At 38.2% G+C, this 19,352-nt stretch overlaps 1 protein-coding gene across 2 annotated transcripts; it reads right to left on the minus strand.

Annotated features, from left to right (window-relative positions):
* Nucleotides 1–3,577: 3,577 nt before the first annotated feature.
* On the minus strand, nt 3,578–14,404 carry pnkd (PNKD metallo-beta-lactamase domain containing). 2 transcript variants are annotated; one of them, XM_069663677.1, is made up of 9 exons: nt 13,966–14,404; nt 13,360–13,475; nt 13,039–13,088; nt 12,711–12,769; nt 12,301–12,393; nt 10,276–10,439; nt 8,752–8,838; nt 8,491–8,606; nt 3,578–6,125 (listed from the first exon to the last, which is right to left on the minus strand). In XM_069663677.1, the coding sequence occupies exons 1-9, from the start codon at nt 14,259–14,261 to the stop codon at nt 5,952–5,954; spliced, it is 1,155 nt and encodes a 384-aa protein (XP_069519778.1). In that variant the 5' UTR covers nt 14,262–14,404; the 3' UTR covers nt 3,578–5,951. The 2 variants fall into 2 exon arrangements, with proteins under 2 accessions (XP_069519778.1, XP_069519777.1); XM_069663676.1 differs by having other exon boundaries at nt 13,039–13,151.
* Nucleotides 14,405–19,352: the final 4,948 nt, after the last annotated feature.

Genomic DNA, 19,352 nt, shown 5'->3' on the forward strand with positions numbered 1-19,352 from the left:
TGCACTAAAATTAGGATAAGCATCTCAAATGAAAAAATTGATGCCTCTAAAATGATTTGTTTAATGAGAACAATTAAAAGAAGAAATTAAAAGTATCACTGTGAAATATGGTTATTAAAACTGAAAAAAATAAAATAAAATACATTTTCTGAACTTCTGAATTTAAGGATATCGTTTTTGAAATAAAAATGGACAATTAAGTTCCCTCTGTTTTGAAATGTGATTCAACAATCAATCATAAAAGTAGGTCTCCCCACCCCCCAACTCATTTTGGTGGTGTTTACAATTTGGCAAATGTCAAAACTTTATCCCAACCTTCACACCGCCTGTACAGTCGATGCAAAACATTCATCTTAAATTATCAAGGAATCTATATAAAGAGCATTTTGATTCAAATGGTAACCATTATTTTATTCAAGTGCAAAAAGAAAACAAAATTGCTTTTCCCAAACTCTTGTCATGACATTCGTGTTCAAATGGACAGTGGATCTTCAGGCCTCTTTTTTAGGGGAGAAAAAAATATAATACACGAACACTTAACACAATTGCAATCTTTTGGCTAAATTCCACCAGATGCTTGTTCGGGCCGAGATAGGTTTCACTTTAGCGTTTTGTTGGTTATAAAACAGACTGAAATTAATTCTGATGTCTCTGTATGACCTACAAAAGCAAACCAAACCATCAGTGACAAGATTGATTATTTCTGTATAGTTATTTTAAATGCCTGAAACTGCTGCCAGGGGGTAGGTGTCAGACAGAGCGATTAACTGCACGCTGCAAGACAAAAATGCTAATTTATTACTATCAGCCTTTCATCAGAACTATGCTGTTCTTGCTAATCCTTACACTTGTGTACTACTATTATTGGCATCATAACTATAAGTATGTATTACCTGTTGTTGTTGATGTAGCAAGGACATATGTTGTTGTTGTGACAAGAACATATGTTTTTGTTGCTCTCTTTGCCTGTCTCTATCCTGCATCTCCTTCTATCCCATTTTTCGGCCCATCCAGTCGAGGAAGATGGCTGTTCAACATGAGTCTGGTTCTGTTCGAGGTTTCTGCCTGTTAAAAGGACGTTTTTCCTTGCCAATGTGCCGAATGTTGCTAAGTGCTACTCATGGTGATTCATGTTGGGTCTCTCTTTAAATAACCTAGCGAAGATTACGGTCTAGACCCGGGGTCCGTTTCAGAAAGTGGGTTTAATGAAAACCCCGAGTTTGTTAACGCTGAAACAAGGGAAACCTCGGGTTTGCCGTTTCAGAAAGAGAGGTAACTTTAACTCTGAGTTGGTTACTATGGTAACTGTGTCTGTGAACCTAACCTGGTCGCGAGCAGGTTTTCTTCAGGAAACTCAGTTTTGCCCTGTCTCCTCCCTCTAGAATAAAAAACCCTCATTCGACTTCCTCATTCATTCAGCCCGTCTCACGCGTGTTTGAGTGGTTACTGAACTAAAAGAAGAAACGTTGCGTCTCTGTGCTGCTCTGACCGCTTTGCAAAAGTCTTATTGATAAAAAAAATCAAAAGACAAATCTGTATCAAAGTCATCATTTTTAGATTTTCCACCACCACTGCAGAGAGCACTCAAATAAGACGCCGTAAGTTATTGGATTTTTTTTTTTTTTAAACTAACACAATTCAGTTTAATCAACATGAATTATAATGTATGTGAAGTCAGCATCATGTTAGGGATAAAGCTAATGCCCATTAAAACAGCCACTGAATGATATTTCATTAGTTTAATATTTAAAATATGATTGAAGTGCTTCCATGTACGTTTTTCTCCCTCTGGATTGCTCCTAAATTGATATAAATTTTAGCTTCCGGTCGTGATTAAGTATTAAATAGGTAGACCAGTTCAAACTTGCAAATTTACTCGAGCAGCAGTTTCTTCCCACGCCGCTTCTTTCTTTTGCAGCTGCAGCAGTGTTACTTTATTTTTCTAAAAACATGCTCGTATTCGCTGAACGTCCGCATGAGGATTTCGAGCTCCACTGGTGTGACGTAGGAGGACCTCTTTTTGTGTACCGTTGCCATGGTGAATCGTGGTATCGGGGCTCCATTAATGCTGGCTTTTTACAGTCAGCGTGCACGCACTTAACTCTGGCTGAACCTACTCAGAGTTGATTGAACTAACTCTGATCAGCTGTTTTGGAACCGAAAAGTCAGAGTTTCCAATCTCAGAGTAGATCAACTCAGAATTCAGGGTTAGACTCAGAGTTTGTTGAACCTGCTTTGTGAAACGGACCCCCACTGTTTTTGTAAAGTGTCTCAAGATAACTTTGGTTATGATTTGGGCAATACAGTACATGGGCCTCACAGCTAGAAGGTCACTGGTTCAAACCCCGGTTTGGGCAAGGTGGGCCTTTCTGTGCGGAATCTGCATATTCTCCCTCCGGGGTCTCCGGCTTCCTCCCACAGTCCAATGACATGTTTGTAAGGTTAATTCGGTGACTCTAAATTGCCCATAGGTGTGGGTGTGAATACGAAAGGTTGTCTGTCTCTATGTGTCAGCCTGTGATTGACTGGCGACCAGTCCAGGGTGTATCCCCCGCCCTTCGCCCAATGACAGCTGGGATAGGCTCCGGTCCCCGCGACCCTGAACAGGATAAGCGGTATAGATAATAGATGGATCTTGTGTGTGGGCCTATAATTATTTTTCATGATTACTGTGAAGTTACTGAAATATCTTTCACAAATGAAATGCTGACATGTTAGCAGCAAGAGCATCAGTGTAAGTTAAATTAGCTAACTCAAGCCTGCTCCTAACAGGGTACATTACATCCAGTTTTATACTTTTTGAGGGCATTATAATGTTTGCATTATAAGAAGAGTTTTTTCTCCTATCTCTTATCATGCAAAAAAACATTATGGATTCTACTGTACTTTTATGAGTGTTTCTTAGTTAAACAGAAGATATGGTGCAGTTCACTTCACATTTTTCTTTTTTAAGGAGTATGTTTTGAATGTGCATAAAATAGATTATGCTCTTATGCAGATTGAGGGAAGTTACAGCAGTAGGAAGTTTCCTTTCATAAATCCTCATTAAAATTTAACCTGAAGTTAAATAGTCTCCTGTTGGGTAGTGTTCATAACTCAAACATATGCAAATAAGATGATAATCTGCATCAAACAGACAGAAGAAAATTGTAGTCAACAGCCCTTCTTCAGGAGCAATTGAGATATATTGCCTTATGTTTAAGATGTATTTGCCTATGTTAGTTGCCTTAGATGTATATATTTAGCTCTACATGTTTTCTAAAATATCCTTATTTTTAGTTTTTAACACTGCTTCTTGTATTTTGTTATATATTTTATGTCTTTTATATTTAATGTTTACCCTTTTAAATGGAGCCTCTAAGTGAAAGAATTCCACACGATTGTACTTACATAACCGGAGTGACAATGAACATCTTGAATCTTGAAGTAAAGTGAAGTGCATTCTATAGCTCCACAAAGATTTACAGGTTTATTTCTTTGCACTGTCATCCATCTCCCCTTAAACAGAGGGTCCATTACATTTAATAAATGGAAACATTATTTTAAAAAAAGCAATAGAAATAATCAAGTGAGCATGGAAAGAAGACTGTTTATTATACTACAATAATCTTCGTCCATTGTATTGTCATCACAGCTTAATAACCCCTCAATGTATGTGATGTACCGAATTTAATTTTCAATAAAGTACCTTATCTTATGTATCAAAACAAATTAAAAAAAAAATGCATTGCAACATTTTCAAATTGGCTATAAAAAACTATCCTTACGAAATTTTAAAGTCACTGCCACAGCCAATGTCACATAGTACTCTGAAATAAATAGGAAAATGAAAACTCCGTCCAACACCATTTTCGTCATGAATATTACAAACTATAAAACATATGCTGGCTTGACTCAAAATAACATGTTATCTTCAAGATAGAACATCCCATCCCAAGAACAATTCAGTCATATTTCACACATTTACAATGCAATGCATATGTTGCTATTCACTTTTATTGAGTGCAATTATTCACACTTAAACAATATAATTCTAAATTAAACAATTAGTTAAAAAAAAAAAAACATTCTTAAGGCAAAAAAAATAGCTTAACTATTAACTGTTCCATATTTAACACCTGGGCCCATTTCAGACAAATTGTTGTTAAGTGAAATATACAATAAAAACTCTTGCATCATACTGAACTAACGTGTGTGAAGGTTCTCAGTCATCCAGGTCATGGTAATTCAGAGGTTTAATCTAAAAAGGCTTCTTCAGTTATAGAACTGAATATATTAAACTAATGTTGGTAATGTCTCCTTTAAATCAAAACTAAGTAGGCACTTAAATCCAGCAAAGAAAGTTTCACATTAAAGGCTAGTGCATACTCTCCATATGCAGTATGTGCTGACTTCGACACAAACTACCAACAGGAAATAGTCTTCAAGTGTCTATACCATTATTGTTGAGAATTTAAATACTAAAATTAAATAAAATTTAAAAAATAAAATTAAAAAATAATCATTTCCTTTTTTAATTTTTAATTCTTTAGCAGTACTATAATTGTCAGACCAGCATAGCAAAGATTTGCATATCAGGCTTTCCAAACAGTGTCCGACTTGCCTTGGAAATTAGCCAAGCAGTGCAGTAAAAAATACAGTAATAACATGGTACTGTAACCCATGTCTTGTGCAGGGCTGCTTATACCAATGGTTTCACTCTCAACAATCAGAGTCCTTGCTGTGATTACAGAAACTATTGATACTTAGTATTGTTTACATCAGTATGTCAAAGTTTCAATTTCAAAGATCCCTGATTTGTTCTTCACAGGGGCCTGATGGCAATAAGCTAAAAAATGGCAAGTGTGTTTTCTAAAAAGCGGAGTTAGGGCACTGAATTACAGCCTACATATAGGTCAGAGAGAAACAAAACTTGCATTGGTGTTTCTAAAATAAGTACTTCGTAGTTTGGTTGAGAGAAAAAGAAAAGACTCAATTTCCTATTTACATTTTACATATCTTAACACATAATTCAATCTTCATAACTGTGATTTACTGCCATTTTAAATGGAATGGCTATGAAGCTCAGCTTAGAACCACGCCTACAATAAACAGAAACTATCTGCAGTGGAAAATGAACTATAGAGAGTACAAGCACTAGTTCCAAGTTAGGAGAGTAAAGTATTAACCACTATACAGCATGTGATGTGAAAAGCTGCATTTGTTGGTGCTATCATAGCGAACAATAAGTCACCCTATTTAAATAAAGTTTCAACGAAATACCATTATAACTGTGCTTCCTTCTTGTCCACCATATGCGTTTGTTTAGGAAACTACTTTAATCTGTTCACCTTGCTTCTCTTGAGGTATTTTCCCCCACACACCTCTGCTGTAACTGCACACAGCTTTCTGTTTTTCTCACCCTTTCTGTAAGCTATGATGACATTCATCGTGAGCTGTGCGTTTTACATCATCAGCAAAATAACGTTAAGATTTTTTTCACCCAGGATCTTATTTGCACAGCAGCGGGTGAGGCTTGTCGTTATAGAAGTTGCGTGTCAAAACGATCAAAACCAACTAATGAGACCGACACTACACAGCTGCATTTGAAATCTTTTAAAACTGAATAATAAGGTAAATATTTAACATAAGACGTCATATATCAATCAATGCATTTACAGGAGGGACGTACCAGCGGAGGTCTGTGTGTGTTTTTTTTTTTTCTTCTGACAAGCGTGTGTGGAAACACGGCTCCAGGCTTGGGAGAGTGTCCAGTAAGTTAATTGATTGTGGATGACAATCTTTTTGACAGATCAAAATAAGAAACATGATAGAGTTAGTCGCCAAATATAAATGGAAAAACTTGGTTTCTTTGGCAAGATTATGCACTTAAAAAGTATTTTAAAACTGCAGATGTCAGCAAGTACATTTTGGCTCACTCCTCTGTTCCCCCAAACCTAGCGTTTCCAGTACTATCTTCTGTTGTAGAATTCCTTGCGTTTTCGTAGCTCCTCTAGCACCCGAGCCCTGAACTGCATCCAGTCTTCATCCTGGAACTGCTGGAGCCCCAAGGCCAGATGGAGCTCTGCAGAATGGCTGCGCAGAAAAGGATTGTACTGCCTCTCTTCTCCGATAGTAGAGGGGCTCTGAAAATTAAGTGCATGTCAAAAAGCTGTTGTTTTAAAAATTAATGTCTGATGATTGATGATTCATTTAGTTGAGCACAATCCAATGATTGCCAATCAACGTATTAAAAATCCAGATCAATTAATTCTAAAGCAAATAGAAATATAAAGCTAATGGATACCCTGCAAAAAAAGTACTGGCTGGCAAAAAGCTAGCAAAGGTTAAAGTAGTAGCATCCTATCAAGCTAACCACTGTTTATTTTTTGTTAGAATGCACCAAATTTTACCATGTTATTAATCACCTTGTTTACAGCAGGCTCATGTCACAATAGGGTAAGCACAAGTGTAAATAACAAAATGAATGATGGCGGACTTCATTTCGGTTTGTTAAGTTTCAGGGTCGTAGTGTTTATCTTGACTAACTTGGACACTTGAATAGAAAAAGGGAAAAATTAATTTTTCTTTCCTTTTTCATGGAAATTTAAATAACATCAGCAATTAGTAATATTTGGGATGCCATGCGTTTTAATGGTACCATAACCAGGATTTGGTATTAGGATTGGAACTGTAAACACTGGATCACAAAATGCTGTGCTCTACTATTGGATGGTACTCTTGTATTTTTGAGGGCCCTTCTCAAATTCAGGACCTGTATATTCACTACTTATATTCTAATTTTTAATCCATCCATACATTTTCATTTATAAAGCACCAAATCACAACAAAAGATATGTCATATACTAACATATAGAGCAGGGGTCCGTTTCACAAAGCAGGTTTATTGAAGCGGTTACCGAATTAAAAGAAGAAACGTTGCGTCTCTGTGCTGCTCTGACTGCTTTGCAAAAGTCTTTTATAATTATAATAAAAACAATCAAAAGACAAATCTGTGTCAAAGTCATCATTTTTAGATTTTCCACCACCACCGCCGAGAGCACTCAAATAAGACACCTTAAGTTATTGGAATTTTTTTATTTATTTAAACTAACACATTCAGTTTAATCAACATGAATTATAATGTATGTGAAGTCAGCATCATGTGAGGGATAAAGCTAATGCACATTAAAACAGCCACTGAATGATATTTCATTAGTTTAATATTTAAAATATGATTGAAGTGCTTCCATGTATGTTTTTTTCTCCCGCTGCATTGCTCCTAAATTAATATACATTTTAGCTTCCGGTCATGATTAAGTATTAAATAAATAGACCAGTTCAAACTTGCAGATTTACTTGAGCAGTAGTTTCTTCCCACGCCGCTTCTCTCTCTTTTGCAGCTGCAGCCGTGTTACTTTATTTTTCTAAAAACATGCTCGTATTCGCTGAACGTCCGCATGAGGCTTTCGAGCTCCACTGGTGTGGCGTAGGAGGACTTCTTTTTGTGTACCGTTGCCATGGTGAATCGTGGTGTCGGGGCTCCATTAATGCTGACTTTTTACAGTCAGCGTGCACGCACTTAACTCCGGGTGAACCTACTCCGAGTTGATTGAACTAACTCTGATCAGCTGTTCTGGAACCGAAAAGTCAGAGTTTCCTATCTCAGAGTAGATCGACTCAGAGTTCAGGGTTAGACTCAGAGTTTGCTGAACCTTCTTTGTGAAACGGACCCCAGGTCTAGACCATACTCTTTGTTATAATATTTACATAGACCCAACTTAATACCCAAATGAGGAAGCGCTTGGAAACACTGGCAGGAAAAACTTTTTACAGGAAAAGACCTCCAGTATTGGTGCAGCTATCTGCTGCAACCGGCTGGGCCAATAAAGTGGCATAGTGAGAAGAAGAAGAAGAAGAAGAAGAAGAAGAAGAAGGAGGAGAGAGAGAGAAAGAGAGAGAGAGAGTGTGACAGACATCAACAAAATATAACAGATAATACAGACTTATAGTATCAGTGCCAATAATAATAATAGAAAAATGACTAATATTATCAATAAATATAATAATAATAATAAGAATAATAAGAATAATAATAATGATATAAATACGGAAAGACTGGAAAGTATGGCTTCCCTGTTTGGACACCAGCTACAACTTCTTTGTTTTTCGTATGTTTGTTTTATAAATGTTTCCCTAATTAGACCCTTGATTTTCATGTTAAAGAAAAAACGGACATCAAAATCTGTCATAAATTATTTCTGAGGAAGAGGACTAACGCTACTTCATGTACCAAAGCATGCACATGATGCAGAATACATTAATACAAGCATCTAGTAATTTTTAGGTACGAACTGACTTTGAGAGACTGAAAGATAAGGAAGCGAGAGAAGAGTGCACTAGGCCTAGGGCACTGACAGCATGTACAGTGTAGGCAGTTGGTGGAGAACATGAATTCTCTCTGGGAAGGAGTGCGTGAGAGGCATAACAAAGGTGATATATCATTCTCACCGTGCACAGCTTCTGACCTCGCTGCTGCAGCACCCACTGATATTTGTTTTCCCTGGCAGCATTGCGTGGCTCAACCTCAGCGGCAAACAGCAGGTTATCCTCTGCATACTCATGACCTGAGGGGTAGCAAGGGGACACAAAACTAAAATAAATAGCCCACATGCATAACAACACCTAAAAGCTTAGTCCCATGTAACCATTTAAGAACTTCTGGTTTGACTCTGAATCCCTGACAACTGAGAAGTTTTTTTTTTTTTTTACCAGGCCATAATAGAGTATCATCACTTAAGGAGGCAACTGTATCCAGAGATGACAGCATTGTTGTGGGACTTCCTTCAAACATCCTCCCTGGGAAAACAAGAACATGTTTTATTTAAATGAAGTAATCCTGAGGTAAAGAAAAGTTTGAGAAGGTAATTGATGTGCACATATTAGGTTACACTATAAACTTTTAGGATCATGGCTGCTTTGAATTCAAATTTAAACTTTAAATACAGATTTTGAGTTTTAAACTACTCAATTGGTCCAAACTAAAAAAAGTAGTCTGATTGATAAGAGGTATTTCTGTAAAATGTAAATGGGGGAAAAAATATCACATTAGCAATTAAGGTTTTTTAAAGGAATATTAAGCTATTTGGTCAAACATGACTTGCTACCATATGTGCTACCATACGACTAAACGTCAAAATATGCTGCCATTGTAAACTCAACTAAACAAGACATCTAGTAAATATATTGAACAAATATTTTTTACGAATATTTGGCATATGGCATCCTTGGAGACCAGCATATTTCAAGTAATTAAATTCTTGACAGCCTCTGGCAAAGGACAGTAAAATAATAATTGTATAAGATATATTTATAAATAACAACCAAAAAAAGTATTCAACATTAGCAATAGTTTATTAACAATTACATTTTAAACTAAATAGTAAAAGGTTAAGGAGCTCAGCGGTCAAATTAACGGCCCATGCACAGAGGCTACAGTCCTCAATGTGGCAGCCCTGGGTTTGACTCCCACCCTCTGCCCTCTGCCGTGCGTCGTCCCCAATTCTCTCCTCCTGTTTCCAACACTATCCACTGTCCTCTCTATAAGTGAAGGCATAAAAGGCCCAAAAATAATTTACAAAATATATATATAGTAAAAGGTTAGACTGTAGTAGGAATAGTAGCATTCGGTTAGACAACGACCTGTATTCATTGTTTACTAGACATGTTTAACTTAATGGCATGTTGAGAGGCTAGTTCTCTGTATGTGGGTCAAGAAACCATATAAAAATGTTTAAAAGTAGGCATATGAGCTGAAGCCATGAATTCAAAATCATTCTCCTGTACAAGATACTAATTATTCTCCTGTAAAAGATATTAGATTTTGTTAAGCCACCAGGGAAAAAACAGTACTCTCCAATAAAAATATAGTACAGGTGCTCATAAGCACTTTTCATTTGTGTCCTCAGCTTCTTGATTTACTGTTCAGTTGATTGAATGATGCTCGTTGCTTTGCATTTTATTGTTTTACAATATTTAATGCCAAATAATTTCATATTAAAGTTTATTCTATTTAGGATGGCATATCTTTTCAGGTGCTATATAGAACATGATGCCTATTTAGCTCGGCATTAGCAAACTACAAATGTATTATCTCCCTGCATTCATTCTGTGGCCCATTAGGGTTTAAAAGGATTTGCATTATGTGTAGAACGATTACACCTCAAACAGACACTTTAAAGAAGTCAAGAGCTGAAATGAAGATCACTTCTGTGGATTCCATTCTTTTTTACTCACCACATCCTGAAAGGAACACAAGGTCACCAGAGAAGAGGCTGGGGGGTGCACCGACTGCCCGGCCATCCAGGAGGTAGATCATGTGGCCCACTGTGTGCCCAGGAGTGAAGAGGGCCCTAAAGTGCATACAGCCAACTGTTACTGAGTCCTTGTGGGAGAGAGGGCTGGGAAGACAGAGAAAAGTAAAAAGTGAATGCAAGATAGCGCTTTGGACTTTATGTGCAACACAATCTACTTACAAAGCTCTTAATGGTCAGGCACCATCATATCTTAAAGAGCTCATAGTGCCATATTACCCCTTTAGAACATTGCGCTCCCAGGATGCAGGCCTGCTTGTGGTACCTAAAGTCTCTTAAAGTAGTGTTGGAGGTAGAGCCTTCAATTACCAGGCCCCCCTCCTCTGAAACAATCTACCAGTCAAGGTCCGGGAGGCAGACACCCTCTCTTCTTTTAAGAATAGACTTAAAAATTTCCTCTTTGATAAAGCTTATAGTTAGGGCTGGCTCAGGCTTGGACTAGCCTATAGTTATGCTGCTATAGGTTTAGACTGCCGGGGGGATCTGACACACCAAGCTCCTCTCTCTCTCTCTCTCTCTATGTCTCTCTCCCACTCTCTCTCTGACTCTATGTCTCTCTCCCACTTTCTCTCTCTGTCATATTAATGCAGCTCATTAACTCTGTATCTTCTGGTCCCATTAACATTAATAACCACATATCTTCCCGGGAGTTCTTGTGCTCCCTTGTCTTGTAGGTTCCTGGGGATCGTTGCTGCTGTGGACCTGCAAAAACTACTAACATCAGCCTTCCCCACAGTATCATTATTGTTGCTGCTAATGCTAATAGTAGACCTGTTGACTTCAACTGTTACAATTACGATTACTACAGCCTTTATCATTACTATTGTTGTAACAAGAACATGTATTGTTGTTGCTCTCTTTGCCTTTCTCTATCCTGCATCTCCCTCTATCCCATTTTCGGCCCATCCAGTCAAGGCAGATGGCTGTTCAACATGAGTCTGGTTCTGCTGGAGGTTTCTGCCTGTTAAAAGGACGTTTTTCCTTGCCAATGTGTTTTTGTGCTTGCTCTCTTGGAAAACAGACAACTACAGAACAAATATGAGGTCCACAACAGGTCCAAATCAGTACAGAAGTTGGACAGTATGTGCGTAGAAAATTCTGACTTCCGAGTACAAATGGAACGCACCACAACAGAGCGAAGCGAGACAAAAGAATGAAATAACTTCTAGAACAAGCCTAACACACGTGTGCAATTTTCAGCGGTGAGTTAAAAAAATAAATAAACTTCAATAAAATATGCAAAAATTTAAGTTCCGTTTTTGTTTAGTTTTTTCTTTTATAGGCTGATATCCCCTATTATAGTGTAGTGAACTTTCTATTGAGTGACATGTACAATTAGCTGAGGTGCTGATTCTGGGGATGTGTGACACTTGATGATACTGTAAAAAATGACTACTTTATGAGGCGCCGGTGCGGCACCCCCTATGGATAAATGCGCCCTTAGCATTTGCCTATACTGCCTATGCCATGGGCCAGCCCTGTGATAAACTGTTAATCAATCAGAGCAGCCACCAGAAAAAGCTAAATCAGAACAGCCAGTTACCTGATAAGCAGAAATTGCAATGGTCAGCCCAATTCTTCACTGGTAGCAAATTGATTATGCACAAAAATAGGAAAAAAACCCAACATATTTGATATATCCATATCTCTTGAATGACCCCTTCTTGAAATAATGTTTATGTTAAAATAATGAATTTACAATCTTACCAAATGGGGCAACTAATTTTTTTTTGTCATCCAAGCTGTCAACATGATAGTGTCAAATAAATTTTAGTCCAGTGGTTTGGATGATCTTGGGCCACAATCTCTAACACATAATAGAGCAATTTCTCATACGATGATCATTTGTATAGCCAGCTGCTAAGATTGCTGAAAGAAGGAACAAGACAGAATTCAGTAAAGTCAGACTGACTCAAAGACGAAGCAGTCTGTTTGAGGAGTAACCTACTGTGTGAGGCCAGGAATGTTATCAGCAGCATTTCCATAGACTCTGCATGAGTTGTAAAGCCTCTTCAAAATTTTGTTTCCCCCACTGTGATCCCTATAAATGGAAAGAAAGCACTGTACTGTATTGTGGGCACATAATAAAACTGCCTATTTGTTGTGCCCTTCAATCTATTCTACACACAAAAAATATCAAACAAATAATCCGCTCTTGATTTTTAAGTCTGAACAGTTTACTATTAAAATATGTGAGAATGTCTGACTTTTAAATGTAATTTTCAAATGTAACAACATTGGTCTGTCTACCCATAATCACAAGACACTCTTATAATTGGTATATTAAGCCAAATCTCTTTTTATACATAAGGTCTTGAAGGCAAACCACACATGAAAATAATATACTATAAAACTTACCAATGCTTGTGGGTACAGAGAATTGCTTCTAACATCACTCCCTCTTCCTTAAGGACAGCCTGAAAAAGTATAATGCTGTTAAAACCTTGAATCACCATGTAAAACAACACTTCATCTTGTTCAAAAGACAATTGAAATGCAACATAATAACGATTGTTGACGCAGTATGACATTAATAAATGTACTTGTGTGCTTGTAATGCATGCTGCTGAGAATGCACTTACAGCTAATGGCTATTAATAGCTTTTGTGTCGATCCGACAAAACAAAAAAAAGCTTTGAGAGTTATATCTAGACATTATACACACAACTAATAGTGAAGATATTACCTGAACCGTTTGTGGGTCTGCAGGGTCAACAGCAATTGCAACACTGGAGGCTGTGTCAATTACAAGATAGCTGTAGTTGTCAGACAGTACAGATATGGGAATTATTTTAATACCTGTTAGGAAGAAAGAGTAAAAAAAATAAGGTTTGGTCAAATATTTTCATTTAGAATGGTATAAGTAAAGTATCTTTGCACTTATGGTGATGGCAAGTACTTCTATCCTGTACAACATACAGTATTAAACAGTGCATTTGTTGACCCAACGCCCAGGGTATTTTTTTTAATGGAGTGCACTCTTCTACATAGCAGTGCTGCTGCATACCATTGAAATCCATGGGCTGAGATGTGGAATGTCCATAAGGGTAATGTTCTCGGGCCTTCCTCATTTGCCTCTTGTAGTACATGTAGCCAAGTCTGGTCCTAGTGTAGAGTGTGTACCTGGAAAACAGTTCAGATGGCTGTGAAACATTCTATGATGGTAGCATCAAGAAGTTGATAATGCTAAGACTAAGCCAACCGTGGTCGATGTGTCACATCTACTCAAATGAAATATCTTCATGTTTAAATAAGGCTACCACAAAAAAATCTAATCATAAGGAGCATTTGATTCGGCAAAAAAATAATTAACTAGGCATTACTAATTAAGAAAACGTTTTAAGCGACAAAAATCTGTTGATTTGAATGTCACACCAACGTCCTCTACAATCAACTGGTCGTCATAATCTTACGTGGCTTCTATCATTTTAGCTTTTGCTTTTTACTGTTGTCGATTGAGGAGAAACTTAAAAATTGCTAAAAAGATATGCTAATACAGTTCAGTGGAACGGGCTCTCTAATGGTGCTCTCTATGGTGCTAAGGTGCGCTAACGAGAAACACCGCGATGATAACCAAATGTGACTTTATTATAGAAGGTCATATCACACTCACGCGATTCGGAACAAGAGCTTCTCCGAACGGGCCATTACTTTGTACACCAATATCCTCAAAAGCGCAGAACATGTGCGTCGATACAGAACACATAAATATAAGACACACAAGAGGGATGCGGTGGCAACCAGTGTTACCATCCAGTCAGGAAGCGCCATCGCCTCTAAACGAAACGTAATGACGTTTAAAGCGTCAAGCCAACCCCGGAACGTGTGCAGCCTTGCTAACCATAAGGCTTGTTCGAGATGAGCAAGGCCTGCGCAGAATCGATCGGCGTCTTGCCAAGCATATTGCATGACGGTTAGATTGTTGTCCGACTTGCTCTGAAAACCCGACTGCGCGATACTTTAAAGTCCCGCGGGAGCGAGGCGGCCGCAATTTTCTTGGTCAGGCGCTGCAGTTGCTCTCCACCGACTGCACAACTCCATGCACGATGGGAAACGACTCGCTCTGGTTTGAATGAAGCACCTATTGGCTGAAAAAAGCCTCGTCACCTCCACAAGGAAGTGATGAGACTTCTGTCTTATTCATAATTATTCATTAAACTTAATGAAGTGTCAGACAGACACCAAACGCTTTTATGAAAGTACTGTCATTCACATTGTAATGCTTTACTCATTCCTCACGAACGCTGTCTTAATAAACATAAATACAATGACGTTTATATCGAAATAACTATCAAAAGCCCTGAATAAAGTATAATGAGAAGTTCATATTAAATCCAATTTAAAAACAATGATAGTAATAACAACAACAACAAATGAAGACTTTATTCACTTCAATTTACAGTGCGGTGTTGGTATTATCGATGCTTGACGAGGCCAGCAGCAAACTTATCAACAAAGAAGTGTCCGACTTTAAGACTCCTCCCCGACTGCAATCGGCTACTCTCGCCTATTGTCGAGGCGAGCCGGCAGTCATCTCGAACAAGCCTGGCCCCTCACGGACTCACGGACTTTGCGGCGCGTTCCTGGTAAGTGCATGACTGCTTAGTGCTGTCCCATTGTCAGCTCAGCAAGTGTGTGAGGGCTCTGATGCGGACTTTTCAACGGCAAATTACGGACTTTCCGTGAGCCCGCATATCTGCAGACTTTCCTGTGGGACGTACCCAGGGTTCATAGCGAACATGGTGACGTATACAAACGTGATTGTCCAGCCCCCCACTAAATGTAAACAAATGTTCTTACATTAGGCTCTTCTAATTACTCAGTTTGTACCTTCTCGAGTCCTTTCCTCGACTCCTCTCCTCGCGTTTTAGGCCCAATCCCAATCTCCACACTCAGGGGCTGACGGAATTTGAGGCGCGTTCCCGGTGAGTGTGTGAGTGCTTAATGCTGTCCCACTGTCATATCACAGAGTGCGTGGGGGCTCTGATGCGGACTTTTCAACGCCAAGTTACGGACTTTCAGTGAGTCCGCCTATCTGCAGACTTTCCTGTGGGCAGGCCCGGCCCTAACCAATTTGGCGCCCTAGGCAAGATTTTAGGTGGCGCCCCCCTTGCATCGCAGTAAATTCCACTGCTAGTGTATATACTCACAAGAAACTGAATAGCTTTGTCTTGGACAATTTTTTATTTAAAGAAAGCAATTGCCAATCAAAATACTTAGAATTAGAAAGAAAGAAATACAAAAAAATATGAAATGAATATATGAAATACAATATAAATAGCTTAGATAAAGTGTAAGATTTAAATACCCATAAAATAAAAAGAAGATTTAAATAAAAAGGGGATCTTACAAAGACCTCTAGTGGTGCTTTTTGGTACTGCATTAACTTGAATGACTTAAAAACTACACCACCTCCTCCTCAACCTCACATCACCTACAGCTTTACTCTTCTTGTCTTTCTTGCAGCAAAGTCATCAACAACATCATCATATGACAACTGTTTTGAGACCACATGGTTTATGCTTATGATGGCAAGTCTGTTAAAATACACATGTTGACACCTTCGTCCGTCCTTTTGTTCAGGGAATGTGAAGCTGTTTTCAATGTGAAATGGACCTGTGTACCAACTCTGTTCGTACCTTATCAGTTAGAGGAGATGGCCAGTCAGCAGGGTCTATTGGAGCAGCAGGAGTGCTTGATGCTGCTGCATCACTGCTGGGTTGTGCTGCTGAGGTGGAGGTGACAGGAGGAGCGCTTGATGTAGTAGATGGCCCAAGATTTGAGGGGATGGGACTGAGAAATCTCAACAGCGCATCTGAAGAGAGAAGAGGAGTATGTGACACCAGTCTAATAATAAACATATGATTCCAAGAATAAAATGAAATGAAATAATATAAATGAAAACCTAAGAGATACATGCATGATATTCACTATACTGTACATGTATAATACACAATGTACTTTTTTCTGATGTGCAAATTATATTAGATTCAACTTTATTGTCATTACAGTGAAATGCTGATTAGCAGAATGCAAAGAAGCAGTAAACTGCAGTATAATATAGCATGTGGGTTATGCTATAACATTAATGATGTGCACTTTAACACTGATGTAAAGTTTAACACTATAGACACACTTTAGACAATATGAACTGTAACACAACAAACAGCTAGGCTTACAACTATAATATATAAAGGGGTGGAAAAGGAATAGCATTTTGATTGACTATTACAAGCTGGGGAAACGTGAGCTAACAAGATGTCAATAACTGACGTTAAAGCTAACAACTCAGCAGGGGCGCGGGCGACCTAGCTAGTTGATTGGCAAACCATGTTATGCTAATGATTAACGGCGTTATCATCGTTCTGCAACAGACAAATAATGTCATGACATCATAATTACTGTAACGTTACGTTACCTCTGTCTTTGTCTCGTTTTTCCTCCTCTTTTCTTTTTTTCCTCCCCTGGGCACCAGACAGTTTGGGACGTTTAGACATTTTGTCGAGCTTGGGGGTTACGTCAAAAAGCGACCATCCCCCCCAGGTAGCAAGAACAGTTCAGTTAGGGGGGGGGGCGTCTTCGGAAAGTAACGTATCATCATTATTATTATTATTATTATTACTATTTAATAGGCTTTGCTATGCAGTTAAATTAATGTGGGTTTATTATTTTCATATTAACACATAATAATACCAACTAGTTTTAAGTTACACTTTTTTTCTTCCCCCATTTTGTGGCGCCCCCTGGATTGACAGCGCCCTTAGCATTTGCCTATACTGCCTATGCCACGGGCAGGCCCTGCCTGTGGGACTTACCCAGAGTTCATAGCGAAATAAGTGACGTATCTGAACGCGTTTGTCCAGCCCCTCCACTAAAACAAATGTAAGTAAATTGAAATAGTATTCAATAAAGTTTGAACAAATGTAAAAACAATGTGATCGTGGACAGTGCTGGGAACCGCAAATGTTTATCTGTAAGTGACAACAATTAAATATTTGCAAATGATTAACATTAATGACTTTCTGACTTTTGATAGTTTGTTAAATAAAGCTTAGCTGATCTTATCTTAAAATATGTTAAAAAAAAAAAACATGTAAACACTGTAAGACACACAGGGCAACGTGTGATGCCCTGATAGTGTGTCCCATTCCTCATTTTTATGCAGTTCTCAAACCCTCACGGACTCACGCACTGTGTGCCTGACGCCATTAAAGTCTGTGAGTGTTCAGTGCTTAGGCTTTAGGGTGGAGATTGGAATTGGGCCATTTTCCCTCTCACCAGAGATGCGAGCGGAGGAGGCGAGGAAGAGACACAAGGAGAGAGGAGTCGAGGCAACAGACATTTAACAACATGAGACATCCCTGCTTCAGAGCAGTTAATTAAAAGCAACGTCAGTTAAATGTGATGTGTTGCACAGGTGCATCATCCGTCTGTGTTGTCTGTTTGTTTTTCTATGATCTCTGTCAGCAGAACAGTGTTTGTGACAAGTTCATTTTAATTCAATTCACAACGTGTCATAATGTGACAAGAATGTACGGATGTCATTTATTTTTTAATTTTACACACACACACACACACACACACACACACACACGCAACTAAGAGGTAAATGTATTATAATCCTCAAGCATAACTACATGGCACCAACAATCATGTCCACAGATATCAACTGTCCAGCGTCCGTTTTACGCACGCGATGAACATACAGCCATGTGATCCAAAAGCAAAAATAAGTAAATAAACATTTACAGTGGCCCTTTCTTTGATGGCAGAACTTTAAAAAACACAAGATCCTGTCCGGACCTGACTGCCTGTCTGCAAATTTAAATAATTAATGAGTTAGTGGCTTTTCCTTGTAAATGTTACGTTTTGTTTCTGCTCAAAAACCTTCAATACATTACCAACAGGCTATGGAAACTTAAAATAAAAAGTCCAGGCTTACACCAGTCCTTATAATGTAGGAGTTTGTCATCTGGTTTTGATGCAGAAATAGCAACACGTGGACGTGCTGTGGGTTAGTCTGGTGCGCACTGTTAAATGTGAGACACGCCATGGAGAATACCTGCTCAGATGGAACAGATGTCCTAGGAGCAGAGATATGCAACAAAGCTTTGGTTTTGTTTTGTTTTTTAACTGTTTAACTGCTCAATTATATATTAAAAAAGACAAAATTTTATTCAACCGTTTAAAGTTAAAATTCTTAACTGACGGTTAAGGGTTAACTGGTTGCAGTACACATCTACTTATGAATACAAAAGCAACACTTAGATTTGTGTAGTCCTGCTCCCGCCGTGGTTTGTATATTCCAACTGTGTTTCAGGCCTCTTTTTACGTCACGGGTGCCGAAAAGACTTACGCAAAAGATACACCGGTGTATCCTCGTTCATAGCTCCTCCGGCAAGCCTCCTCGATCCTCTCTCCTCGGCTGCTTTTCGTGTCTTAACCCTTGTGCCCTCCTCTGGCATTTTTGTAAATTTTTCTCAACTTTTTTTTTGATTTGGTGATCATTTTGGCTATGATACAGCTTTTTGGCATGAAGAACTTTTCTTTTTAGTAAAATTTTTGAAATCCAATGTCTTTTACTCTTACACGTCTTTCATACTCTCTTGATGCAATTAGCACCCTCTGGACACCTTCATGGCAAAAATGTATACACACAAAAAACCTGCTATTAAATCATAATACAGCAATATTTGTTTCTGGGTTTTTTTCCATCAATCTCTGAAACAACTTCAAACCTGCTCAAAACTACTAAACATTAAATCATTTTCAGAATTATTTCATTATTTATTACAAAAAAAACAATTATTTTACATATAATAAACAGTAGGGAGATGGGGTTTTGGTGGTGATTAGAGTCTTGGATATGTCAAAGATTAGCAACAAAATTGATTTGATTGCATTTGTATTTTTTATGTAGTATCAGATACTCCCTGGACACCTTCGTGACAAAAATTTACATGTACAAAAAAACTGCTATTAAATCGTCATACATCAATA

Source organism: Semicossyphus pulcher, unplaced genomic scaffold (assembly GCF_022749685.1).
Source record: "Semicossyphus pulcher isolate SPU_LCO1_2020_fin unplaced genomic scaffold, fSemPul1.0.p SCAF_15, whole genome shotgun sequence".
NCBI classification, from domain to species: domain Eukaryota; kingdom Metazoa; phylum Chordata; class Actinopteri; order Labriformes; family Labridae; genus Semicossyphus; species Semicossyphus pulcher.